The 27,578-nt window shown below is 41.5% G+C and overlaps 1 protein-coding gene across 6 annotated transcripts; it reads left to right on the forward strand.

Moving 5' to 3' along the window:
• Positions 1-27,483, forward strand: cep170ba (centrosomal protein 170Ba). Of its 6 annotated transcripts, none has more exons than XM_086049789.1 (19): positions 1-153; positions 10,341-10,478; positions 12,646-12,735; positions 13,398-13,476; positions 14,038-14,096; positions 14,318-14,474; positions 16,886-17,014; positions 18,032-18,526; positions 18,607-19,526; positions 19,708-19,863; positions 20,616-20,748; positions 20,879-22,384; positions 24,613-24,751; positions 24,823-24,955; positions 25,094-25,228; positions 25,312-25,400; positions 25,747-25,840; positions 25,919-25,970; positions 26,049-27,483. In XM_086049789.1, exons 1-19 carry the CDS (start codon positions 37-39, stop codon positions 26,264-26,266), a joined length of 4,839 nt encoding a protein of 1,612 aa, XP_085905915.1. In that variant the 5' UTR covers positions 1-36; the 3' UTR covers positions 26,267-27,483. The 6 variants fall into 6 exon arrangements, with proteins under 6 accessions (XP_085905915.1, XP_085905913.1, XP_085905914.1 ...); XM_086049787.1 differs by having other exon boundaries at positions 2-153; positions 24,508-24,751; XM_086049788.1 differs by having other exon boundaries at positions 2-153; positions 19,708-19,827; positions 24,508-24,751.
• The last annotated feature ends 95 nt before the right edge of the window (positions 27,484-27,578 follow it).

Here is a 27,578-nt window from a genome sequence, read left to right on the forward strand (position 1 = left end):
CAATTGAAAGCAAAGCCAGCTCGCTTCTGATATGAGATGGGTGCTGTCCCAAAGTCACCAGCTGTTCTGCCCGGTCTGTTTTTAGCAGCCGCCTCGTTAGCGCTGACTGCCATGCACCGAGAGTCCAAGATGACCAGCTGGAGACCAGTTAAGGTCAGTGGCACCATTCCATCAAATAATAGAAATATTATGAAAAGATTGATGCCTGGCTTTGAGCGTTGTCGCAGCGGGAGCGAAGTCGTTGGCATTTCAATCGGTTTTACGCCTTCTAAGTGTCAAACACATGGTGAAATGTGCTTAAGTTTCATGAATTAGTTCAAAGACAAACTTAGTGTCGGTTTGAACTTGCAAGCAGGAAAACTGACTTTGAATGAGAACTTTATAAATATGCACTGGTGTTTGAATGTGAAAATAGTTGTCCACAAGTATTTTGACACTGATGTTACTTTTGTGATCTTGCCTTTAGAAAGCACTACACTGGCTTTCGATTAACATGCGTTTGAAGAATAAACTCACAAAATAAGGTTTGACGTTTACAATTCTGGAATGACATTCATTTTTTTTCAAGCATTAACACAGCCATCATTTTTGTATTTGTAAAGAAAAAAAAATGAAAATGAAGTCTAGATCAAGCCAATGAGATGGAAACTAGCTAGCAGGCACAGCAACTGATTACTGTTGCCAATGTGCCATTAAAAAATACACATTTATGGCATGTAGAGCTGAAACATTACATAACATAAATGTGCTTCGAAAACATCAAGAGCGAAGCTAACTGACTCGAGACAGTCGCCGATCCCAAACGTGGATAAACAGATCAATCAGCAGCAAGCCATGCTGCAGTTAATCAAGCATCTGCTAGATACGCTCAAAGCGACCTAATGTCAGCCCAGCTGCAACAGTCCCACCTCAGTGTCATTAGAGCGCCAAACAAGTCGGCACAGGCCTTAAGTGCCACAAACAGCTGCACGTTTCACCTAATTTCTATTTACTAAATGGCAAAGTGAATGCAAGCAGGCATCCCATTGTGAGTCATAAGTGTCAGCTTTGTGTCTTGATGACGCGGGTGGATGCGTGGGTGACATCTGGGAGAGATTAGGTGAATAGGGCGCAATGTCTGTCTTCTTCCAGACCTTTGTCATCCGCTCTGCGTCAACTTATGGCCGTTGCCAAGATACCACGGGGGAGATGACAATTAAACTGAGCAAAAAAAGAGGGAGGGGAAAAAATCAATTCTTTGGCACAGAGATACATTACATGTGACTTCTTAACCCTGCGGACTGTATACTGGCCATTTGTGACGCGCTATTTACTGGATTGAATCATACGATTAAGATTTTTGGACAAAAGAGCAATTGCATTTAATATTCTTAGTTTCTGAAAAATGTGTTTAACGGCTTATTGCATTCCAGTGCATGAATCGATTGATGACATTTTGATTTTGACACTCATTCATTGCCATTGACAAGTACGGGATAGGTGTGGGAGCCTCTGATGCTACTCCACTGTAAATTTCAAACTTGGAAATAACTTTACTATTGCACTGCCACGAGTAGATGGCATCGATGCTCCATTTTAGATATAAGGTCAGCACAGTTTGTGAGTCCACTGGGAAAATTCGGCTGCATTCCGTGAAACCTACCGTTTTTCTACTGCTAATTATAAAAATATTGAAAAGGATAGAATGAAACTTTTTTTTTTCCATCGTCAAAGGAGAGACTCTATTCTTTCCTCTGGTAGTTTGGTGTGCAGTAGGCCTATATTGTATATAATCGTTGATACCAATATAGTGCGCGTCTTCAAAATGTCAAAATGCTCTAAAATGACTGGTAGTGAAAGAGTTTTTAAAAAAAAAAAATAATAATAAATTGAGGTTTACAACCTATGCACTATGCAAATAACCTGCAATTTGAAGGTTAAAAAAAAAATTAATGAATGGTTAAAGTCTATGAACTGCTGCCTCCATGAGTAAAAATGTTTGTGTTTACAAGCACTTGTTTTTTTCTACTCTCAGTGCTTCTCCAAGTACAAGCAAATAGCCAGCTGTGGTTGGCAGGGACGTGTGGGACCAAAATTCGCAAGGCTCAGGCTCCACCCTCGGTCAGTAAGCATGAAACCAACTCAAATGAGCTGATTTCAGCAAGACAAGAAATAAGGTGTTAAAGTGTGCCTTGCAATTTTATTTTATTTTTTTACACTTGGGGTATTTTGAAAAAAACATTTCACAGTCATGTTAAGACCTCAGCAAACTTTCAACTTATTATGTCTCCTCTTAGGTGGCTTCAGTCAGTCTAACTAACAATTACGCAGACGCAGGTGATCATGTTGCCACTCTACTCTCACATGCAACTACTGCATACTTTGAGAGCTCGCGGGATCATTGGAGCATTCTGCTCTGGTATTTCCTTTGCCTTTTTCCTAAGTGGAAGGTTACTCAGCCTGGAAATGTGAGTGAGTCACAATTTGGCATGGAGAATAAAAAAAAGAGCAAAAAGACATTTCACATTTTCATTTAATTCTCACAGGATAGCACTTTGTTCTTCTCTTTCATTTGGCCCTTTGCAGACTCTCATTTCGGACTGGAAAAAGAGGCAATGTTTGGAAATGTGACCCAAGAGCCAAGCTATTTCCCGTCACGAGCTGGGAGGATGCGACATGTTAAAAACTATTAGCTGTGACAACACCTGCAGTCTGCAAACAACAGCTGCTAGAATAGTTTGTCGTCCCGTAGTTTTCTTTCAGCACAGCTATAGCCCAGAATGATGGATGGTCGCCACAGCACTGCTTAACATATTTTGGCAGGCTCAATCAATCAGTTTAGGAAAATGTCAATTTTTGGCTAAAAAGGAAACAACTGAGGCATTTAAGCAAACAAACAAAAAGAACAAATGAAAAAAAAATTTTCAACCAGCACAGGTGGAGAAACTATCAAAGGCCGAGTACTTGTAGTGTAATCAACACCGGTTGTAGCAACCAAGTCACTTGTGAGGTCACCAATGCATGAGTGAAATGAAAACAGATATGAGCCAAAGGTAAATTCTGGATAGAGCAGATCTGCTTGCCTTACATCAAATGAACTCTTTCTTATCAGGGTATAAAAACCTCCATATATCTATTACTGACAATTGTTGGCAAGTAAAGGTATTGTTTTCGAAACTTGAATGTTGATTTAATCTATAGGTACTCAGGGGCATCATTAAAATCGCCTATGTTTCATTATATTTGGTTTTAAGACCAGTAAGTTTCTTACAAATATGTGTAAACATTACTCTTGATTGAGCAACAGTGTTGTGACTATAAATATTATAGGTTATAAAGAGTTGTCTATTTTAATTACCAAAATAATCCACCGACCATCTTCTAAAAAAAAAGATTCAATTGTTTCACCTGTCTATTTATTAAATACTGCCCCCTGCTGACTTAGTTGAGCCATGACTGAAGTAACATTGGTCGCCCCACTGAGCTTTCCAAAATTTCACATCACCACTTTCTGAGTGAGTCTCTTGCAAAAAAAATAAGTGTGAACTCTTCCATCTACAAAACATAAAAATAAATTTTCTCAGATACCTCTAACATTGAGAGATATTAATTTCAAAGAACTAAGGTTAGAGTGTCATTTAAAAAATGTATAAGAAAAGAAAACTGAATGTCTGTAATAACTATAAAATACTAAGCAAAATCCACACTAACTTAGGAGAGGTAGATCCTCTCTAAATAGAACTCTGAACTAAGTACCTTAATGAGCCTTAGGACATATGAATTATTTGAAGTTGCAAAAAATAAAGGAAAATAAACTGAATTATTCAATACTGGATGATTTTCCTATAGGCCTAAGTGATGTAGCAGTCTGTAGTATTTGGACTCACCAACCACCCATCTACACAAACAGACAGGTATTCAACTTATTAGATGATGGCTGTCAATTCGTCGGACTCGGTTGTTGCTCTTCGGTATGCACGTTGGATGTCCATCTTGAACAGTGAATTTCTCTCCGTCTGTGATGACCTCCGCACTCATCCATTGGGCCAAAGCTTGTTCCTGTAGTCACGCTTCTGATAAGTAAGATCTTATGCCATTTTCATCTTCTTCTGTTTCAACACGTCAGCATTGAGAGACGATTTCCATAGTTTTTGTCTGAAAGTGCGCATTGTAAATTGCATGATAATAGGGCATGCAATTTTATCCTCTAGTGCAGTGTTTTTCAAACTTTTTTGAGTTTGAGCGCATTTATTTCATTGAAAAAATCCCGCGGCACACCACCAGCTGAAATTGTGGGGGAAAAAAAGCTTTTTTTTTAACAATTTAAGTGTTATATTAGCATTTTTTAACATTGAAGAATAATGTTATATTATAACGTCTTGAATAGGAATTGAATAAACACAAAGAAAAAAATATATTTTATAATGTTTCTTATTGATACTTAGTGTGAAACATGGGCCTGTTTGGATAAACATGGTCACTAATTCGCTTGTCTCTAAATCTAAACAAAGACAATTAGCTACCTGCTGCTACCTGCTGGTATGGAAGAGTACTACAATGTAGTAAAGACATGATTACGCTGCCAGGCGATAGGCTGCACAGGCACATAAATTCGATCATTTCCCACGGCATACCTGACAATATCTCGCGGCACGCTGTTGTGTTTGAAAAACACTGCTCTAGTGCACGACCTACTCGATGTACAGTGTCCACCAAGAATCCCAGCCTGGTCTTCTCCTCTGGTACGATTTGTGCTATAATTTCAAGCACTTATTTTCTTATATCTTCATTGCTATGTTCCTCAAGTTTCAGGAGGCGGAGATTCCATCGTCTACTGTACCGTTCTTATTGCTCATGCATGTCTTTCCTCCATTTCAGCTACTTTGCTTTTTAGCGCCTTCATCTCAACTTCTGTGCCTTGCCGGTCGATCTCTAGACCTTTCAGATATTCTTGTATGTCAGCAATATTCTTTGTATTCTTTGTCACTATATCTTAGAACTCGGTGAAGTGGTGATTTAAGTTGGTGATAGCTTTCAGGATGTCCGTGTTGGACACCACATCCTCATTCTTTGAGTCAGAAACAGTGCAAGACTTTGGGTTAGGACTTTGGGATGGTGTTTGCGGCAGAGGTGTACATAAATTGGTGAAATCGGTTACATCTATGTCAAACATGGCCCACCTGGCTTTGAAATCTCTCTGCTTTTGGCGTCTCTCTTGATTTTATTTCCACCCGACATGACTAAGCAGGAACTGATAATTAGGCTGCTAACCTTTAGCAACTTCCAGAGACAGGTCTTCAAAACAGTCCTTTAACAGTCCTTTAGCAGCACAAGTTAATGTCTTGCGGACAAAAAAGAAGAGTTGAAACAGGTGTCCTTCAGAATTAAATACATCAGAGTCCTAAAAAATCATTTTAAACGACTGGTACAACATCAATATTCACAAGCTCAACAAAGCGCATCTACATGGGTCGCCATCTTGAGCCAACTCCTCGATTAGCTCCCCCTTTTTTTTTTTATTTAACAAAATATAGACGACATAGTAATCAGGCAATCCAATTAACATCTTTACATACATATACAAGGCTAACAAAAATAAAATTTTACATTAAAACAAATAAGAATTACAATAAAATACAATAAAAATAAGAAAATAAATTCACCTTTCAAAACAGGGATATTCGTGAGTCACTCTTTAAACATTTCTGAGTTTATTGTAATTATTGATTTACATTTATTATTTATTAGATCAAGAGACATAAAATAATGATCTACCTTAATCAAAAAAAAATTACATAATGAGGTAGAATTTAGAAATGTACATTTATGGATGTGAAATTTTCCTAACAAAACATATAAATTAACAATAGTACACCGCTTTTTTTTCTTTAGATTCAAACTAGCAGAGTAATAATTTGTTTACCATTTAACATAATCTTGTATGTAATTTTACACAATACTGTATATAGCTCTCAAAATCTTTTCAAAATGTAGCACTTATGGGGAAGTCCAAAAATAATTTAATAATTTAATAATAAAGAATTTTTAAATGTATTTCTCTAACTTTATTGGTAAGGAATCATTTAAAAGGAACAAGCCACGCTTTTCTGCAGTTAATATTCCTAAATTGAGCATTCAAAAAAAAAATCCCACAAATCATTATTTACTTAATTTTGTACAGAGATTCTCTAATGCAGGGGTGTCAAACAAATTTTTGTCACAGGCCACATCATAGTTGTGGTGTCCCTCGGAGGGCAGTTACGACTGTGAACCCATACAAATGTATGATCGCCTTAAATGATCACATATACCAACAAATTGATGGATAACCAGTTTTGAAATCAGATGCCAGTAAATAGTTTGTTCAACTGTTTTTCAATGTATTTTAAAGGAGGGATTCGTAACAAATGCTTGCAATATCTCATATCGTCACTGCATTGTGAAAAACCCTTATCCCCAATTTTAAAAACTTTTTTAATTTTCACATTAATGCGATGTCTGTGAAACAGAAACACCATTCATGTAAAAATAAGAAAATGAACAAAATGGAGATAAGTGTTTTTCACATGACAGCGACGATATGTTGTGTTAACAGTGAATACAATTTCAAAGAAACACATCAAGTCAATACACATTTGCCTTCGCGCGCCATGTAAAAATATGTTGCGAGCCGAATCTGGCCCCCAGGCCTTGAGTTTGACATCTGTGCTCTAATGTGTTCTCGATTATCTCCCCTTGGGACCTGCCTGTGGCCTGCGTGACGTCATCCTACTTTGCATGTTGTGTTCATTCGTCCTCTCACAAAGTGATTCGTATCCTCAGCTGGCTATTCGTGCGCAGTGAAGATTCGCAGTCGTAGAATTGAGAGTTGTATTCACAAAACAATGAACTCACAGATTTTTGATTCGTACTCACGAGAAAAAAAATCACACCCTCACAATTTTGAATTGTACTCACGGGGAAAAAATTAAAACACAAATTATTACTATTACGGTTATGAATCGTTAATCACGCATATGCCTTTTTGACAGCTATCTTACTCCATAGTGGGAAATGTTGTTTACTTTTGTCAAAACATTACCGCTTTTGTCCACATGACGCCGCCACAATCAACATAAACTGACATGACAGTGTTGCTTTGATATAGATAGACCTACTGCACGTTCATCTGAAAATGGCGGCTTTTTGTGGACTTTTTTTCTCTCTTTTTGTAAGGCACCAAAAGCTGCATTAAATTAAATGTCGTAACTGGTTGATAACTTTTTATTCATTTATTTAAAATGTAAAACAGTTAGAGATTAAAATATGAGTGCATAGTATTTGTTTATTTTGTTCTATTAAAATCATAGGTGATTCATGGGACAGTATAGGATAGGCAATAATAAACATAGTGCTTCAGCCTATTCATATTTCAGTTAGTAATTGATGTTTGAAATGATTTTTGTATTTTCTTTTATGTACTATGTATAGTAACGAAAATAAACTACTCATTCATTCATTTATTTGAACGTATTGAGGATAATGGATGGAATAGTATTGTATTATGCTGACGTTTTTTTTGTAAACGTTGATTCTCTCTTCTCTTGTCTACGCTATAAAACAATTTCAACGTATATCTACGTTAACGTCAAAGTTAAATTCAAATTCATATAAGAAAAATAAAAAAAACTGAGCTGCCGTTTTTTGTTTCCCGAACGCGAACGCGTTCGTTTCAACTTGGGAATTTTACCCCAGAGTGAGACCTCCCTCATTGGAGATATGTTTGACGGTACTTGTCAAGTGACGTCATCGTCCGGGAGGCGGAGAGGTGTCGGAGAGTTTCGCCCGGTTGTCATTCCCCTGAGGGAAAAAAAGAGGGTGTGAGCGAAATTTACCTGGCCACCGTCACCTGGTGTCGTCCGTGTACATGTTGGTCGTCGATTTTCACTTTTACCAAGACGCGCGACGCTGGCTTCGCTCAGGAGTAAGACGGAGAAGGCTTTACAGGTACGTTAGTGATCCGGGAATGTCGTGGGCTAAAGACTAGTTTCGGTCGCAACCAAAACAAATCCACCAAGCCCGACTTCACTTAGAATAACATCGAGTTTAACGTCTGGGTGTAAGATACACAGTTTGAATCTGGCAAGAGTTCCAACTGGGAGGGAACACTTACAGGAAGCAACAACTCGGGAGCATTGGAAGTTTCCTTTTTAGACGACGTTCAACGAATGCCGTACATTCTTGCGACAGGTTTTAATTTACACCTATCGAAAACATACAGCGCATAATTAAGTTGAATTCTACTTCATTTCATGACTCACATTTGTGCTGTATTATTCTACATCTTGCACACCTGTCAAGCCCCAGCTTGCTCTATTCTTTCCCAGTACAGTCAATTTATAAACTCAAACATGTGACGTAGTTCATGGGCTTTAGTAGCAACTGCCAGACTGGAATTGTTTGGATAAACAGGTCTAACCTAGCTGAGATGAGCTAATGTTTCCCAACCTTTAATGAACCAAAGAAGGCACATATTTTACATTCGAGAAAATGTCAAGTCACACCAGAACACAAAATTGTCACCGAAAAAAAGTGGATAAACAGGTTAATTTTGTACCTGCCGCCATCTCGTGGAAGACCATTTAATTGTTATGCTGTCACTATAGGTGGCTGACATAGATGAACAATGACACTTGTATTTGCAATAAATACTGTACAGTGGCTTGCGAAAGTCTTCTGGCCCCTTGAACTGTTTTGACCTTTTGGCAAATTTCACACTTCAAACATAAAGATATAAAAAAAAAAATTGTGTGTGAAGAACCAACACAATCGTGAATTGGAATGAGATTGATTTAGACTTTTTTTTTTTAAATAAAAACTGAAAAGTGGGGTATGCAAAATTATTGCCCCCTCCATTTCCATATGATTGCATGAACAGTGCTCACTGTGTGAGATGTTTAAATGGGAAGTCAACCCCAAATTTATCTTGACATGAATAGATAAATTCAAACACACCAGGCCCACTGGTCGAAAATGACATCACAGTTGCTCAGGGATCAGGTAACAACTAATCACGGCTCACCTGTTTTTTGAAGCTGAGCCGTGATTGGTCATTACATGAGCAGTTGTGATGGCATTTTTAGTCGACAAAGTGGCAAAATGGCCCCCCTGAGATAGTTAAAAACAGGTGGATTTTGCTGCTTGACTCATATTCCACAAACAATATTAATCAGAATGCCGTGTTTAGACTAGTGAAGGCACATAGAACATATTATTGCAAAACATTTTGGGCGGTTGACTTCTCCTTTAAAGCTTGTGCACGCCCCAATTTTCAGTTTTTTATTTCTAAATTTAAAAAAATATGTATTTTATGAATTTCCATTAAACAATTGTGTCCCACTTGATGTTGGCAACTTATTCCATTTGCATGTAGCATAACAGCTAAATACCCTCTTCACCATGTTTATTTTTAAAGACAGTGACTCTAACCCTAACAGCAACCCTCTTCATTGCTGAAAAAAATTATCTCAGTTTTGTTTTATTTTGGCTGAATAAAATTTGGATTCATCCAGTTGTTGATTTGCTTTAAGTCATTTTAGGAGCAATTAAGTGAAAATGGATAATTTCCTGTGGCACAGCTGATGATCTCTCATGGCACGCTGGTTGAGAATCACTGAGCTATGTGATATTTCCTCTTATCTCAACACGCTTTTGCAATGTCACAAACGTATATATTCAAATAAAGTTGTACTTGTGTGAAATCTTCGCCTGTTTAGTTGAACACAAAGCTATTATTTTGTTGTATGAATGGCGGCCTGTTCACAATAATTCCTCGACTTCTGTTCAAAACAAACAAGTCATACAATTTGTGGCACAGTGGCAATTATGTAATACAAGGGGACAATTACGAGGGTTCCCAAACAGAATATATTAGGTCATTGGGGCCACGCACTTCCTAACCAGATAATGAAAATGCTATTTTGGTTGTATTATAGATATATATACTGTAAATATCAGAGGTCTTCAATGCTGTTCCTCAAGGTCCACTGTCCTGCCTGTTTTTCATATCTCCCTGCTGCAACACATCTGATTCAAATGATCAGACAATCAGCAAGGTCCAAGCTGGAAAACGATACTCGTCATTTGAATCAGGTGTGTTGCAGCAGGGAGAGATGGAAAATAGGCAGGACAGTAGACCACGAGGAGCAGAAGATCCCTATAGTAGATATCGACAAAATACATGTGTACATGCAAAATACGCACTCCTAAATATATTTCATTTTACATAATACATTTCTCAGTGCATGTATGAATCCAGGTTTTGTATTTAATGTAACTTAGCAGTTGATTTCTCTCTCTTTTGGGATTCATTTATTTTCCAGGATGCCAAGAAGGTCCTGACTCGCAGCACCAGGATGAGCGTGACGTCATGGTTTCTGGTCAGCAGCTCAGGCACGCGCCATCGGTTGCCACGGGAGATGATCTTTGTTGGCCGGGACGAATGCGAGCTAATGCTGCAGGTGTGTGACTTATGTGTGTTTTCGGAGCGAGGGCTCACCTAGGTGATGGCATCGCGTAGAAGGCCGAGGTTGACACAGCAAACAGCAGCACAGTGTTACATGAACCCTGACCGCCTCCCTCTATAATCTCTTCAAAGATGATTAGAACGGCCCTTTTGATGTGTGACAGGGCAGCCGGTTGCATTAATGTATCAAACACACCAGACACAGCTTGCATTGCGATTGTGACGAGGCCAAACTGGCAGGAGGCGACTGTGTTATCCTCTGAAATGTTCGACCAAGCTCAAAGTGTCCAGGGAAAAAAAATGTTTCCCTGTTTAAAATGATGCAGTTGTTTGTTTTATTTTATTTATAAGTGCTACTTTACTCGGCACAAAACCCGCCAAACTATTTAACAGTTTAATCCTTGGGATATTTTCCGTACCACTCCATATACTGTGACACTGAGAAAATCCTGTTTGGCATGAAAGTGGTATCAAATAACACTGTGCCTTCCAACTTGCATGTTTGGAATAACCGAGGCAACTGCTGTTTCGTAAGTATCCAAGACTTGGAGTCAGACTAGCAGTTAGAACGCATACAGTATCTCCCCCTTTGTCTTAGGTCTCAAGCGCAATGGCCTAGTTGCTGTCTCTTAGTGCTGCAATTGACACATTCTCTCTGCTAAAGCAGGGTGAAGTGATTTGTCCTCAAACAGTCAGAGGCCTGAGAGTGAGGAATGTGCCAGTGCTGCTGCACAGTTAACCTAATCAAGTAGGTAAACTTTTTCATTAAGACCACCGCCTCAGGCAAGCAAGCCATTCACCATAACGTTGACAGCGCAGATAGGACAACACAGACAATGCACATCAGGCCGGCTTTTTCCATCCAGATAAAAGGCCCATTGAAGGGTGTCAACGATTTTGCCTGGTAGTGATTTTTGTTATACAGAGTCCCTGAGTGGTTAATGAATGAATGAATGAGAAAAGAAACGACATTAGTCCCAATCTCTCGCTCGCTTTGCATATACAGGAACGGATAAAGATGTATTGAGACAGAATTTACAGATACGTTTCCTCAGGTTATAGATATGGAAATAAGCGAAAGGCTTGAAGAAGACATAAGAAACATTAACAGTATACACAAGCTCAAAATGAATTACTGTAGTGCATTTCGTTTTGTCAGCTACTGGTGAAACTCCTTTTCCGATTGGATACAGGCCAAAATCCGGTATATGCTGGATGTCCCCGTGTCCTGCAATAAGTCTTTGCCATTTACCCATGCCAGAAGGAAATGCTTTCACCTGTTTTGCCGAATTGGGAAGTTGGTTGCACATATCCCGGATTTTGACGGATTCTCCAAATCGCTGCATCAAAATTGCCTTGACGTTTCAAGCTTCGCCGATTGCCCTAAAGCAGGGGTGTCATTTTTTCTTTTGTCGTGGGCAAACAATGTAGTTATGTATTCTTTCAAAGGGTCTCATACGACATATCATTGGCGTCAGGCATAATCCTCGTACCTCCAAAAGCATCACTTTTCACGAGACCCCAAAATGCCACGTTTGTTTTCCGGTGTCTATGTTGTATATAAGAATCATTCATTTGTGTTTTAATTTATTGCTTTCACTGTCTTTGCTGTTGTATTGTTGCTATTTTGTTAAGGTAAAGTGCTTTGTTACAGCTGCAGCTGCTATGAAATGCGTATTTTATTGTATTATTTTGTATTGTAACAAATTGATGACTACCGGTAACTAGTTCTGAAGTCAGAGGCCAGTAAAAAAATGTGGGGGATTGGTTAGTTGATTGCACGTTACACACAAGCATTTCCCAGTAGAATGTACTTCATCCACCTATAATTTGAGTTGCCAAAAGGACTGTGGCACTACTGTCGGATGTCCTTGTTCTTTTTTTTTTTTTTAATTTTTTTTATTTTAAACATTCTTATGTACTGTACAACAAAAACAAAACATCTGGCCAATAGTTCCAATCCAAATTAGGTTCTATTAACCTAAATAGTATGTTTTGAGGGGAAACAGACATGCAGACTACACACAGAGAGGTATTCCAACATGGATCTTCCAAATGTGTGGCAGTTATGTAAAACCCTATTCCACCTCATTTTAATTGATTAAGTAGGGAAGTGCTCCTGTTGCTCTGTTGCTGGAAATTTCTCTGTCTGTCCTTTGCAGTCTCGAAGTGTGGACAAACAGCACGCTGTGATCAACTACGACCCAAACACAGATGAGCACATGGTGAAGGATCTGGGCAGCTTGAACGGGGTGAGTGAGTCGAGTCTGCCTCCGGCCAGTGCGAGAGAGCCAGACCGAAGTCTGGTACCGCTCCTTAATCACAAAATGACAGCTATGGTTGGGACAACAACTGTAATCAAGTGCATTTGCTTTCGAAATGTTGCCTCTGTCTCCTCTGTGTATCCTCTCTGCTGCCTCATTATCCACAATGAACTCAGAGTTGAGTGATCAGAGATGTTGCTCATTGTTCTCCAAGAGAGTGTCTTTGGGCCGTGACAAACTAATCGGAGCATCGCAGTGTGAGGACCTGTAACAGTAATTCCACGTGACTTCGACAATTATCCTCACTGAGAGGCCAGACTCAAGCTGCGTTTTCACTCTCCCTCCTGATTACCATCGTCATGTAAAATTGCATCACTGAGTCGTTTTTGCAGTAGATAACATAATGACAGTTTGAGTGCAAATGCACTGTACTTGATCACTGAATGTGGTTTCACTTTTATGTTTGTCACTGTCCTGCGGAAGGACATAATCTCATCAGAGTTTCAGTGCACCAGTGGATTAGCTTTAAATGGGAAAAGAGCCGATTGCAAAGCACCTTACGGTAGCTGGACCCAGTTAGCAAGAGGTGCAATCATATATGCTTTGTTCGGATAGCTTGATGTCTGTGGCTTTTTTTCTTTTTCTTCCAGACTTTTGTGAATGACCTCAGAATTCCGGACCAGACGTACATCACCCTCAAGCTTTCAGATGTCATTCGCTTTGGTTATGATATCCTTTCATAAACATGTCTTTAATCTTAATGATGTATGTCACCAGTTTAATTTAGTATAATGTATTTCATGGTACACTTACTACTTCCTGGCCTAGGCCTATTGCTGAGGATGCAATGAGGCACCAATAGGCTACTGCCTGCATCACCAATATTCTACATTTTCCCTTTGTTGGCCTTCCGGCTACATCGGCATGTTAATCCTTTGTGGTTTACCAGTCAGGCGTTTCAGATTATTGTCAAATGTGGTCTGAAAATCTCTTGCACCCTTTGACCCCACCCTCGCAGCTGAAAGCTCGTGGGAGGTGGAATTTAGTTTCGATAACATGGCGGAAAGCTCTTGGAGTACTGTGACCTTTAGGAATGTTTGTCACCACAACTGAATACGCCGCACGTGGCATGTGGGGTTGCACCCTCTTTTCAAATATATGTCTTTACTTTATATCTCCCTGTGTTGTACACGAGTGAAAATGACCAAATGCCACAAAGTCTGTTAATTTATGAACAAATGTTTGAACAGGTGTACAGTATGTTGTTGTTCTACTTTAACTGGTGGCCACATGCTCATGTATATATCCTGGAGAAGAGTCAACACAAAGTGCCAGAGGAGGCTCTTAAGGTAAGTAGGTTTTCAGACAAGCCCTGTCAGAATGTTTTCCATTGGTATCTCATGAGTGAAACATTAACACAACCATGGATTTGCTTGGAATATGAACAACTCCAAATAGATCGCTCTCCTCATGATTGCGTCCGGGAGGGACTTGTATCTTGAGCAGGACGTTGTTGTACGAGTTGTATCTTGTGCCTCACATCCTGTTTCCATTCTCACACTCTGCGCAGCATGAGAAGTATACCAGCCAGTTGCAGCTCGGCCTTAAAGCCCTCGAGGCCCGGGTGAAGGAAAAGCCGCAAGTTCAGAGCCCAGAGAAGAGCAGAGAGGCCGTTTCCAATGTCAAGCTACCTCAGAAAGGCGAACGCAAAGCGCTTTCGCTTATAGGTAAAAATGAGCCCTTACACAATCTCTGTCATCACAATCAGCTACTTTGGAAACAGCTGTTCATGTATGAGAGGGATACTTTTGAGTGAAATTGATTTAAAAGCACGTGAGCATGAGGGCTGCTCTCGCGGACTTGAATTGCTGTGTTCTGCGCATGTTCTTGCACAGCCAGTTGGAACGTATTCCCGCGTAGATACGGGCCTGATGATGTAAGAAACCTTTTGTGAAATGATGTTTCCAAGTGTGTCGTCGGCCAAGAAATAGACTTCAGAAGTGTCTGCACACGTTGACTTAACTGTAAGTGAAGTCGCAGGAGGGGTGAAAGGGTTAAGGACAGGTTCTTATCTAAGATAGCCATGCCTGTCAGATGACAAGGAGGCCTTTTGGATGCACGCCCACGAAGGATCTTAAAGCGGTGTTTAGGTCCTGGTGCCAACACTTCACATGGGTACGTGTAGCAGCTGATGTGGGACTTAGGTCTCCCTTAGAGTTGTTCTCAGGCCATTTAAGCTTCTGTGAGCTGCACCCAATCCTATTTTACAACACAGGCAATAGTTGAAGAATTGTTAAAAAAGGAAGTGTTTTTTTCTTGACAAAAAGATCTTCCAGCTGTTCAGTTTTTTTTTCTGCTCCATAAAAAAAAAAAATTTGATCAGAGGGAACAATCAGACTTGTGCTTAAAATAGGATGTTTATGAACATCCTTAGCAGCACAAAATTATTCTCACATATAACCAACTGCTCAATGACTCAAAGTCTCCCTGTTTTGGAGGAATAAAAGCTCTGGCACTTACATGTTAGATATTTTTGTTTGGCTTTGTGAGTTAGTCACTTGAGCAAATCTGGCCTGACTCTGCTCCAACTTGAAAGAGAGAGCTATGAATATCTTTTCTCTGTCTCTTGCATGTTTTCCCATCCAGCTGCTCAGGATGTGGAGTTTGTCCAGTCCTGCCGCTCGCTGTCTGCAGGGCGGAACACTGCACATTAACAGGGTGTGACTCAATTAAAGCAGCAAATAGTTTGCCGTGCTACTTGTCATAGTACTGTACTTTGGAAACTATGACATACTTTGGAAAAGTGGAAAACTTTAAAATCGAGTTGAGACCGAAAGAGTGTTCTTACCTACATTACAGCAAATCTAAGTTGTTGAGTTGCTACACAAAAACTTAATTCGGTTCTCCTAGCGTGTACTGTTTCAGACTTTTCCTTGCACTTTGCTGTACAGTTGGTGCATTGATTTGTTTTTTTCCATTTTCTTTGATTATGGACGTAGAAATCTATACCAGACCGAGCATAACTTGGCCCTGACCCCCAGCTGTATGTGTGTGTGTGTAATGTCAAACTGATTCGTTGGAGTCCATGCAGAAGATCGAAAGGAACTGCAAGCATACTTCCATGGGCCAATGATGTATAGTTGGACAGGGTGATCGCAGATCACTCCTGTGAAGTGGGCACTTGGACTGCCTTCTACCCTGGATATTTCTGTCCGTGTGTGAACCCCACCCCGCCCAAACCCATAGCTGTGTCACAAGTAGGGTTTTGATTTAAAAAATATAACAAAGATGATACCAATAATGCTTTCAATGAACCGATTCCTGCAATGATTCTGCGGTTTTGATTCATGCTGTTGTCTTATATATGAATGAATTGTGATGACATGCACCACGCATGTACCTGGAGCTCCCAATCTGTCTGCTGCCTGTACCTTGATCCAATTCACCAAAATCACATTACACCACCTGGTTCCACCAGGTATCAAATTTAGTCTACTTTCAGACACTAAATTGTCAGGTGCGCCGGGCGTGTAAAAGAAAACACCCTTGGTCCGCCCAGCATGACACAACGCCGTCTGCCAAATTCCCAAACACACTAATGAAGGCTTCCACCTGTATGACAATCAAGATGCGGCAGCTTTTATCCCTGAGCACACGTGCGGTATCTATGAATATACAGTAGATCCCTTCATGTCCATTGTCCAAATGTTTGTGATGTTTGGAATAAGTGCAGTAGTCATGACAAAGATTTCTGAGTTTGTTTAGCGTGGCACGGAGAACAAATTAGTCAGTGATTGCTGGAGTACATTTATTTATCAGAGAAATGACGCTTTTAGAGGCAAGATTCCTCAATTTAGAGACATAGTAGTTATTCATGATACTGTATTCTTCTTCTCCCTTGAAGATTAGGATTAGCTTCATCCCCTCTTGTATCAGAAGGATTATGTTTATATGGCATGCATGATGGCATTTGTGTCACATGGCTGACCCCCTTTTTTTTTTTTTTTTTTTTTGCATTGTCACACATTTGTTGTATCATGATTTAAAAAAATAATAATAATTTTCATTTTTTTTTCCATTTCGCCTGCTATGCATGAGTTTATTAGCGAAGCTAATAAAATTTGTGTTTGTCATTTAGCTAGCACAGATTCACCGATATCCAAGCCAACTCCTCTTTATGGCCAACCATCCTGGTGGGGAGAGGATGAAGATCCAGCCACTAAAATCCACAACCGAAGTGGGAAATCCATTGACCTACAGAATTCAGGTCTGAGAATGTAGCGTACAAATGTGTCTTACTGGGTTTATTATTATTATTATTATTGCTTTGATATACAGAATACTTTTACACCTGTGAAATAGAACCTAATTGAAAATCACACTCTTTTCTGTGGCATCTCTGTCCAATGCCCTTTATGGGTCACTGAAAGATGGGATAATATGAAGCCTAAGGCACATCACTGGCTCCCAGTTGTGGAATGTGAGCCAACTCTTACCGTGGCAGGCCAATGGGCAGTGCCTGTCTGCCTCATGATGGATTATGACCCTCTAAGCTGCCGGAGGGGGTAGGAAGCTTGATTGTTAGCCTCATGTTGTGCAGCAGTAACAGAGATAACGTGAGCCGTGTTGGGCTGCATTATAAGCAACTGTGAGATGGAAGTATCAATGGTTTTCTGTTTTGGTGATTATGTATATTGACAATCCGAGATGGAAGTATCAATGGTTTTCTGTTTTGGTGATTATGTATATTGACAATCCGATAGTCAAAATCCCTGACGGCCACCGTTAATGCAGCCAGGATGTGCCCTTCAGTGAGCCAACCACAATTGCCCCATGATTGATTGGCTACAGATCCCTGTTGTACCTTTTGCCCAAAGTCAATCGAGATAGGCTCCAGCTCCCCTGGAACCCTGAACAGTTGTTTTGGAAAATGGTTCTCATTTTAGCAGCTACAACAGTGTCAACATTTCATGATGGCTTTTAACAAGAATTAGTGATTTCTTTTTTTAATTTTTTTTTTTGGATATTCAGAATAGGGTTTATAAGGGCTGAGGTCAGGGATGTTGGGCGAGAGGCCTCTCTCACCATCTCTGTTATAGTTGCAAATGTGCCTGAATAATTCAAACGTGCCTTTAGGGACATGTTCTCAAAAGGCTACAAACAAGAGTTGAATATTCTACTATTGTTTGTGTCATTGGTCAGTTCCAATATGTTTGGACTATAGTCTGTTGACGTTGAACCATAATACATGATTTTATTTGCTGTATCATATTCTTGCCACCAGAATCTGGTAAAGATGTTTCCAGATATGAGCTGGGCAGGTCCTTGCCTGACAATCAGGGAAAGTCCATCTTCTGCTACCGCCAGGAGCCCAGCTACTTCGAGATCCCCACAAAAGAGTTCCAGCAGCGGCTTTCCAAGAATCAAGAATTGCAAGTTCAGGAGGTTCCAACAAAGGACACTCACGAGCCCTCTGACCATGTCCCATCCACCCCCACACCTCCTGTGGTCCAAAGCCACGCCTCCTTCACTATCGAATTTGATGAATGCATCCCAGGCAAAATGAAGATCAAGGACCATGTCACTAAGTTCTCGTTGCGTCAGCAGCGTAAGCCTCCTCCCGCTGAGGCTGTGACCACACCCACCGAGGTGATGTCAGCTGAAAGTAAGGTTGCTGACTGGCTGGTTCAAAGTACTGCTAACATGATGAGGAGAAGGTCACAGGGTGAAAACATCTTCAGTGACAACACTGATCCGTCCCTTCTGAAGATTACCATGGGTAAGTACATAAGTCTGTAGGTTCATCATGAATGCAATTAACAGTATCAGTCTCTACAAACTTTGTTCTTTCATCATTAGCAAACTATGCTGAAAATGGCGCTGACATTGGTTCAGAAGATAGCACAATCAATGAGAAGACTTTTCTACTGTCACAAACTCCAATTGGCTCTGAGATTTCACCTCGGCCCCACAGAGCCTCCCCTTCCCAGCACTTCACTAACTCAGAGCAGCCCTCCTCCTACTCTCCTCCAGATTCTCAATCGGGTAGTGGTAAAGCAGATCCTCACCGAGCTTTTGTCATAGAATTTTATGATGACCATTCTGTTGATAACCCCAGAAGGAAACATTCCCACACCACCCCATCGGAGCCTTCAAACCTCAGGATCCATCTTGAAAAGGCCAGGAAAAGTTCAAGTCCAGTTGGTGAGAAGAAAGTCCAGCCTGCAGCCTGTGGCACTCCCCCATCCCAACGGTACACTATTCCCCTCAAAGCGCCTGCTACCACCACTCGTTCTCAGAGAGCTGGCTCTCTCAGACGAGAAAAGACAGAGGAACGAATGAGCATTTCAACCCGGTCATCATCCGGCATTTCTGTAAGGCCTTTTAGCAGTGTGGGCCGAAGATCCAAACTGGCAAAGGAATTTACCGCGGAATGGCATAAACAGACAAAGCAGACGTCTTCTTCCAGTGAGGAGAAAAAAACATTGAGTCCACCAACGAAACCTGAAACATCGCTCGTCTCGCAGCCGGATCAGACTCTCACCAGCCCTCCTGGAGTTGATCCTTCCCTTCAACCTAAAACATCCTCTCCGATCCACCAGCCCGTTCCCCTCAAGGTGCCAAAGATGCCTCTCGAATGTCAGAATGGAGAGGTGAAGGTGCCCCGTGGCGGCCCTAGAAATTCAGAAGAGGACACTTTGAGTGATGCAGGAACCTACACCATTGAAGCAGATGACCCAAATAAGGAGCTTGAAGAGGCCCGCAACAAGATTGATAAGGCAAGTTTTCTTGACTCGTACGCACCACTGCTGCGGATTTCCTTTTCAAAGTAAAACCCGTAAGACCACATTTGCTCTCCAAATTGAACAGTCTCGTGTCTCTCAGGATAAGGGCTCTCCCAGAAAATGGAGCCATGGATATTGTCAGCCCCGATTACCCACTTGTAATGCTTTGTTCCAGGTGTTTGGTGTTGTTGGGAATCCAGAGGGAACCAATCACAGTGAAGCAGATACATCAGCAACATTTAGGCCTGTTTTTGTTGAGGGCAGGGAGCAGCATAGGCACAGTAACAGTGGGGAGGTGAGGCCTGCTCCACAAGGAGCAAGTGGGGTGAAGGTAAACCTTCCTGCTAGGAAATTAAAAAAAAAAAAATCAACAGTCTTTCATTATTGTAACACCAATTCTTAAAATCGGGTCAGTAATCTGGGCCTTAATTTTTTGGTGAATGTGTCTTTTGATTCCCCCCATTTCTCTCTTCTCACACACTTTGGGGTATTCATGGGTTGATTGAATCTAACAAGGTGTAAAAACGAATCATAAACCAATCACCAGACAATGCATTGGGGTCACCTGCGCCATCTGATGACCAGAAGAAGAGCTGCATTTTAAGATTATAATTCTCAGTTTGTATTGACTATTGAAAGGGTATTCATTGAACAATATTTATTATTGTAGTTAAAATTGCCATGTGGTGTGGACCATACAGTATCACACAATTTCAAAATAGTAGAAACCAAAATAATAAACCAGAAAATAGTAATAGAAACCAAAATAGTTCAGATATACAGTATTAAGTGACATTACAACTGCAATAATAAACACACACACACCAAAAAACACTTCTCTAACAATGCCAATCAAAACTGAGAATTATGTTAAAAAAAAAACAAAAAAACATTTTTGATACTGAATTAAACCGGATGGAGGTCATTAGAGTGTGCAATTGTACCTAATGTGACTGTATACCGAATGTTGTTCTGATTCCATTTTTTTTTTCTCATCTTAAAGTTTGGTCACTGGTTTAGAAAAAAATCAGCTGTGACTAATTTATCAGACAAACACAATGAGTTGTGTTTTACCCTACACAGGTTCAGCTAAAAGGTGCAGTGATGCAAGGGGCTCCAAAATGGATGTCTTGCTGGGCGAGCTTGGTAGACGTTGAGTCTGGTCCTTCATCCGGCCACTTTGATAGGTCGTCACAGATGGAGCTGTCAGGAGGCGGTAAGCTACCTGATGAAACACAAGTCTATTTGTTATGATAGTGAGCTAGCCTGATGAATATGAATGCTATTTTCTGTTCCACATTGTGTGTTTAATATGCAAATATGCATTAATAACTGTTTGACTGTAGACCGGACCACAATCATGGCCAAACTCAGCCAAAATCATGACAGCGTCGACTCCGAAGGCCCAAGAACCCGACGTATCCTGAGGGAGATGAGTGACGTTCCAGTGCCCAGCATTCATATTCAACATGATCCACATTCAACATTTGATGTGGAGGAAAGCCGCCTGGTGGCCACCAGCTCTCATGATGGCATTCATAGATTATCCGTGCAGGATGACGTGGAGCCTGATAGTCTGAGTGATGCCAGCAAGTCTGATGATGGTTCCATCGTAGAGCAGCGGAGGATGCCGCTGTCAGACGCAGGAAGGGGAAAAAATGAAGATGAGGTCAGACAGTTTGACAAATCAAAAACGTTCGACAATGACTCAGAAGACGACACCCCTGAAACAGAATCTGAAGCCTCAAACTCTTTCAACAACACTACTGAAAAGACTCAGAAAAAACGGTCTACCAAAACCTTCTCAACAGCTACTTTGACCAAGCGTAGAGGGAGCCAGGAGTCAGGCAAAGTCAGGCCCAGCATGTCGGCTCCTATTCTGGGCCAAGAAACACAGAGTTCTGAGTACAAGGACAGCTCAGTGTCCACCTTAGTCAGACAAGAGAGCTTCACCATGGAGCAACCGAGCAGTGGAAGATTGCCCAACATCTCTTCTCAGAGGGACCCTGAGCCTGAATTGTTCCAGCGAACTTGCAGCCAAGACACTCATTCTTACCTCAAAGAGACTGAGGATGCCCTGGCTGTTCTGGAGGCCAAGATCCAAGCGGGCCAATCAGGAACTACCCCATCTCCTATACCAGACTCCCTCTCTGGGGAGTCTGATGTGGATTCCTCCAGTACACTCAGCCAGCAGAGCAGTAAGACCAGGTCCAACCCGCTGACTAAAAAACCTCAGCTGAGTTGTCTCCAAAGGGAGACATCTTCGGCTAGCATAGCTAGTCCCTACTCAAACCACCAGTCTTCTGTTCTGAACCATCAACAACTAGAGAAGAGCGAGCCCCTCAGGAGACCGGCTGGACTAAGGCGTAGCATTGGCAAATGTGGCTCTGCGGACTTGAGTGATGACCCTCAGAGCTCTAATGTTCGGAGTTCAAGGGTGACCCAAAAGTTGAGCCGTGTCAATAGCTTTTCAGCACCTCGACCCACCCGGGCATCCATGCTCCGGCGAGCCCGTCTTGTGGAGGGCTCCGACAACGAGACTACGGAAACAGAGCGCCTCTCCCAGGAGGTGGCAAATGTCCCTCCTAAGGAAACTAAAAAACTCTCCAGGTGGGATATGCTGGCCATGCCTCGCCGGCGGGCCAGCTCCTTCCACACACCCAGTGACACGGAGAACTCCTCGGCCCCACAGTGGGCAGGAAAACGTAATACAGAGTCTGCAAGCGGCTCCGGTTACAAGACATCCGCTCTTGGGCCAAAACCTGGCGAAAGGCCGCTGAAACCCACCCTCACAAAAAACCCCATCACTCGTGGACGCTCCAGCAGTGCCAAATATGCCAGCAGCACAGCAAGTGAGTAGAACAATTTTGAAATCTTCATTGGATCAGGGCCTGTATGAGACTGTGGTTATTGGCCGGCATTGTCAATATCACAAAAACTGCTGAAGCAAATGAGTCACATTTGCTGTATGTACACAACACTGTTGACAAGCTATGTCACTATCAGGGTGTAAGTATGATTGAATGATTTTAGCCCTAAAATACAGCAATTCCTTTCATTTCAATTACTGTATGTCGTTGTGGTTTGAGAGACCAGAACTTGATGGGCACGGGACTTCAAGGTCTGACCCAGTGATGAATTGGTTTGGTTCTTTCAAGGTTTTTCATTTATATCTAATTAATGGTGTCTGTACACGGGCAGCATTTTTTATAACTGAAGCTTCATGTGGGAAGGCATCTAATACTTTTACTAACAATAATAACACCTACATCTGCACAATGTGCACTAGTCAGACCATTTACATATTGCCGGGATATTGTGAGCCTAATGGTGCATTCAAGGTCAGTACAGTGGTACCTCTACCTACGAAATGAATTGGTTCTGGAACAAATTTCTTAAGTAGCACATTTTGTAAGTAGAGACGTGTTTCCCATGTAAATGCCCTAATACGTTCCAAGCCCCCCAATATTCAGACATAAATATTTTACAAAGCATAAAAATGCATGAAAACATGTAACAAATACATGATTATTGCACAATAAATGTGAGGTGCGCATAATTTAAAAAACAAAGAATAGAGTAAGGAATAAAAATGATGGTCGTTTACTTTTTAATTTCTGTCCTCATCGCTTTTTGCCCTCTTTGCTTCATGTTCTCTCTCAGAAGTGGTTTTTGCCTGGCGTTTTGTAAAGAGCCGATTTAATAACGTGGCGACTGTCGACCCATTACGGTCATATTCTTTGGCGAGATCAACCAAGCACATCCCATTTTCATACATTTCTATTATCTCCTGTTTTGTTTTGTTTGTATGGACTTTTTTTTTTTCTTTTCCTCGTTTCTAATTCACGTAAAACTATCGGAACGCCTCATGGCCCGAGGGGCGAACGACGAGGACGCTGCATAGACATATCTATCACTTATATATCTATGGACCTGTGTATTTACACACATAAACACATACGGTAGAGGTCCCTCTTAGCCAGTGGGATACCAGGAAGATGCTAGGTAATAGCCAATGGCAGAGCAGCTATGAGTATGTTGCGTTCAGGAAACTCCGGAGCTGCGAGTAGCAGCCCACACTTTTACCTTTCGTATCCTGAAATTTCTTTGGTAACAAGAGGCAATATTTTCCTGTTGATGCGTTTCGTAACTTGAAAATTTCGGATGAAGAGACGTTCGTAAGTAGAGGTACCACTGTACACAGTATTGTTCTTGTCTGCATTCAGCTGCTGTGCTGTGGAAGTTAAACATTTGCTCATTTCTCTTATGACTCAATAATATTTAAACAATTTGACATAAGAAATGAGCACTTGCACACCATGTTTTTCCTCATTCATGGACGAGGGCGTAGCCAGGCGTTTTTCACTAGGGTTGCATTTGTGAAGCAACAACTCACTAAGGGGTGGCCGTAAGATGTTGCACACCTGAAATGTCACGACTCAGTTCGAGAGGCCTGCCTGCTACACGGCATACATGGCTGAAAAGTCATTGTTTATCATACCAATCACAGTCAAGGATCCATGAAATAAAATGCACACATAAACAGTAGCAACGTGAAGAGTGGCTGCCATCTTTGCAATAAGCACTTCAGATAACTGTCAAATCCTCGGTAGCAATGCCTTTTTCTTTGCTGTTTCCTTACTTTTGTGTTGGGAAATATTGGTGTATGTGCGCATCTTAGTTCATGAAGCCCTCACTGCAGATGGTATGATAAACAATTACTTCTCAGCCATGTTGGTAGTTTGCTAAGGTGTGAAAGTATTGTTGATTAATGCTCACTTAAAGTATCAAATATTACATTGCTATGAAAGATGGCCGCGGCGCCATCGGCCACCACTTAGCTCGGCCCCTTTAATGGACCCCATGTCAACATTTTCTTTCTGGTGTACTATGATGGAATCTCTGTCTCTCACTCCTTTTCCTCCCTTCATCCCTACTAATCCTCTATAACGCAAACCAATTCATGCTGCCAAAGGCTCCCGGAGACGACAGAAAGGTTGTGGCTATACCTCCACGTCAGATGAGGAGTACGACTGCAATCAAATCACCCCTAAACACAAACGCTCCCAACCTTCCTCAGCTTCCCACAGTCCGCACCGTCTGGCTCGGCCCCATCCGGTGGCCCCGCTGCACCTCAAACCCCGCAGCAAGGATCCTGAGGAGAACCAGGATGGGGAGGGCTTCAACAATTGGTCCACTCACAGTGCCGAGATTGCACGGTAGCTAAGCATTTGCACTCACATTATCGAAGTCAGTGCAGATGAACACGTTTCCGCTCTCGCTTTGGTAGATTGAGTCAAGACCTGGCCAAAGATCTCGCCATCTTGGCCCGAGAGATTCATGACGCCGCAGGAGAAGGTGACCCGCCGAATTTGACGGAGGAGAGTAGCGTACCTGTTTCTGCAGTGACGGCTCATGAAAAGGTAAACAAACTTTCTCAGGATGATCACTGCTTTTACACAACCGCTCAATCTCTACATGCTCTTTTTAATCCCGATCTGAAATTGTTGCTGCTGTCGAACAACCGGACTGCATCAGTCTCACCCACGCTCATTTTTCAGCTCGTTCAGCGTATACCGGAGATGGGATTGAACTATCAGAGAGTCCCGCCAAGTTCCTCTTCAGCAGCAGAACCGTACCTTCACTCAAGTGACCAGGACCTGAACGCCACACTGCAACCTCACAACAGAGTAGAGGTCTGAGACAATGCCAGGCCTCACGAAAACGTCTGATGTGAGCCATCTGAAATCCTCATCGAGTTATCTTCTTGTTTGCGCAGGTCACTGTGGAGGACCCCATGCTGAACACGGTGTTGCAGGTCATCATGGCCATCAGAGAAAACACGGAGCAGCTTTCTGAGAAGATCAAGTAAGATCCCATGAGACCGCATCCCACACGTACAATTTCTAAACATTGTTTGAAGAACTGCATTGGTCAAAATTGTTAACTGTCAGAATATGAGTTTAGTAAATCAGCACACAATCTCAAATAACAAAGATGACAAATAACTAATGTGCATGAAGACTCAAATTGTGCGTAGGTACTTTGTAGTGGGCTTATAACTAGTCCAAGGTGTACCCCACGTCTCACCCAATGTCCTTTATTTCTAGTTGTACTGTCTGTCCTGGGGTTCTTCTTTCCCGATGAAGATGTTGGTGTTCAATGCAGACAGAGTACAGATTGTCTAGTAATCTTGTTGCTTTACTGTGTTCAGGTTGCTGTTTCATGACAGGTTAGAAATTTGGGAACAAATAGAGGCTGAAGTTAATTCGGACAGTGATGGGCCTGTTGTCAAAGCATCCAACAAGGTATGAGTTAACTTCTTTTTTATTATTGTTATTGTTTACAAACTAAGTCTGAAGTCTGTGTGTGTGTGTGTATTTCAGGATATTACATATATCTTGAAAGAACTAAGGAGAGTTCAAAGACAAGTTGAGGGTAAGTGAGTCAGAGAATTTACAATTCTGAATACTTGTCATGGTAATTCACCAGATTTATTTGTATTCTTCTTTGCAGTCATAAATACAGTTATGGAGCCCAGTTGGCAGCCGGACGCTCGGTCCTCTGACCCTGAGGTCACCCCCTTACTAGGCGGTCACTCCAGACCTGCAGCCTCACGGGACTGGAGAACGGTCCACTCCGTCTCCAAGCGAGGAGGCGGTTGGAGGCCTGGGGAGAGCGTGCGGAGGGCCGCCGTGACGCCAGAAGATCTCCGAGAAGGACGCTTGGTTTGACATCAGTAGTCCACTCGGCCTGAACGTCACAAACGCAGGTGTCACGCTTGTAAGGCAGGAAGCGAGATCAAGCGGGGTGAAAAGTGGAAGTGATACACGGACTACTGAACTTTGAGCACTACACATTCTGAGAAGAGGACTTCCTGAAGTGGTTTCATCATCCAATGCCATCAACACTACTTGATTGTGTGTGTTATTTGCCAGTAATTTGACCATTTCAAGTGCTAGATTGAATCTAAATGAATTGGTGGCATACAATCAACAACAAAAAACCTGCGAGGAATCAATTCAGGGAACCAGACTACAAATTTTTTTGGTGTTCATTGTTGAAAATAAGATTAGTTTTAAGTATGTGCAGCTAGCTCGTGCTAGTATTTTTTTTCCTTTACAGATGTTCTTTCATGTCTATGTATTTTGACCAGATTTATGCAACAATGTCAACTATTTATATTTTGTAAGACACTCATGTATTGTCTCCCCGATGTCATGATGTCGGGGAGTAAGTGGACGATACAATCAGATCAGTTATTCCTTCCAACTGAATAAAAGGAAGGTAACCAAATGGGACAGGTGACTGTAAAACCTTAGCTGAAATGCATCAAATGTGCTGTTGTTTCTGAGCAGCAGGGAGCGGTTAGCCAAGATGTCATTCAGCTTTGGTCTGCGACAGCCACCTCCACTATGTAGCACAACATCCATTCTGACTATTTCCCGCATGTATTATTGTCATAAAGTAAACATTTTAGGTCCTTGATCATAGGTTGTGATCTGATCACTACCAATTACCTCTGACTGTTATGGGGCTTTTGCACTAAAGTAGTAGCACAACATAACCCTTTGTCCCTGCTTTTCACCTGTGTGACAGCAGGATGAAAGTACCATGGTACCAGCTCCATGTTGTGCACGATTGTGAAATTCTTGCAAGTGCCACTAAGCTGTGTTAGGATGTTTCTCGCAGCCGAGTGCAAGCTGTTTACAAGTGAATGTGTGACACGTTGCTGCTAATCTGCTTTAGTGGGATCGTTGGCTTTAATCCCAGCAAAGTCCTTATAAATTTACAAAGCTCAAATGTAAACGGTGTGTCAATCTCTTCAATTACTGTTTCTTTGAGAAAGAATCACATTGGCATTGTGTTGTCTTATTAGTGTTGTTTTGTGTTTGGTCATTATGTCGAGCAATTATGAGGGTCTTTTTCTAATAAATTGAATTTGAAAATATAGGTGAGTTGTAATTATTTCTATTCCAAGCAGAGTCTGAAGGGTGAAATGAAAATGAGTGAAAAGAGGAACTGAGCTGTATACAGTAAAGCTGA

This window comes from Filicampus tigris, chromosome 13 (assembly GCF_054856515.1).
Source record: "Filicampus tigris isolate MCC_2025a chromosome 13, RoL_Ftig_1.0, whole genome shotgun sequence".
Lineage (NCBI taxonomy): Eukaryota > Metazoa > Chordata > Actinopteri > Syngnathiformes > Syngnathidae > Filicampus > Filicampus tigris.

What these genes read in the sequence shown, in the direction of transcription:
- cep170ba (XM_086049787.1), top strand. Translation starts at nt 37, where the DNA reads ATGGGTGCTGTCCCAAAGTCACCAGCTGTTCTGCCCGGTCTGTTTTTA. An exon ending in CACAGTGCCGAGATTGCACG is followed by an intron (nt 24,752 to 24,822) that starts GTAGCTAAGCAT and finishes TCGCTTTGGTAG; the next exon opens with ATTGAGTCAAGACCTGGCCA. An exon ending in AGTTCAAAGACAAGTTGAGG is followed by an intron (nt 25,971 to 26,048) that starts GTAAGTGAGTCA and finishes TCTTCTTTGCAG; the next exon opens with TCATAAATACAGTTATGGAG.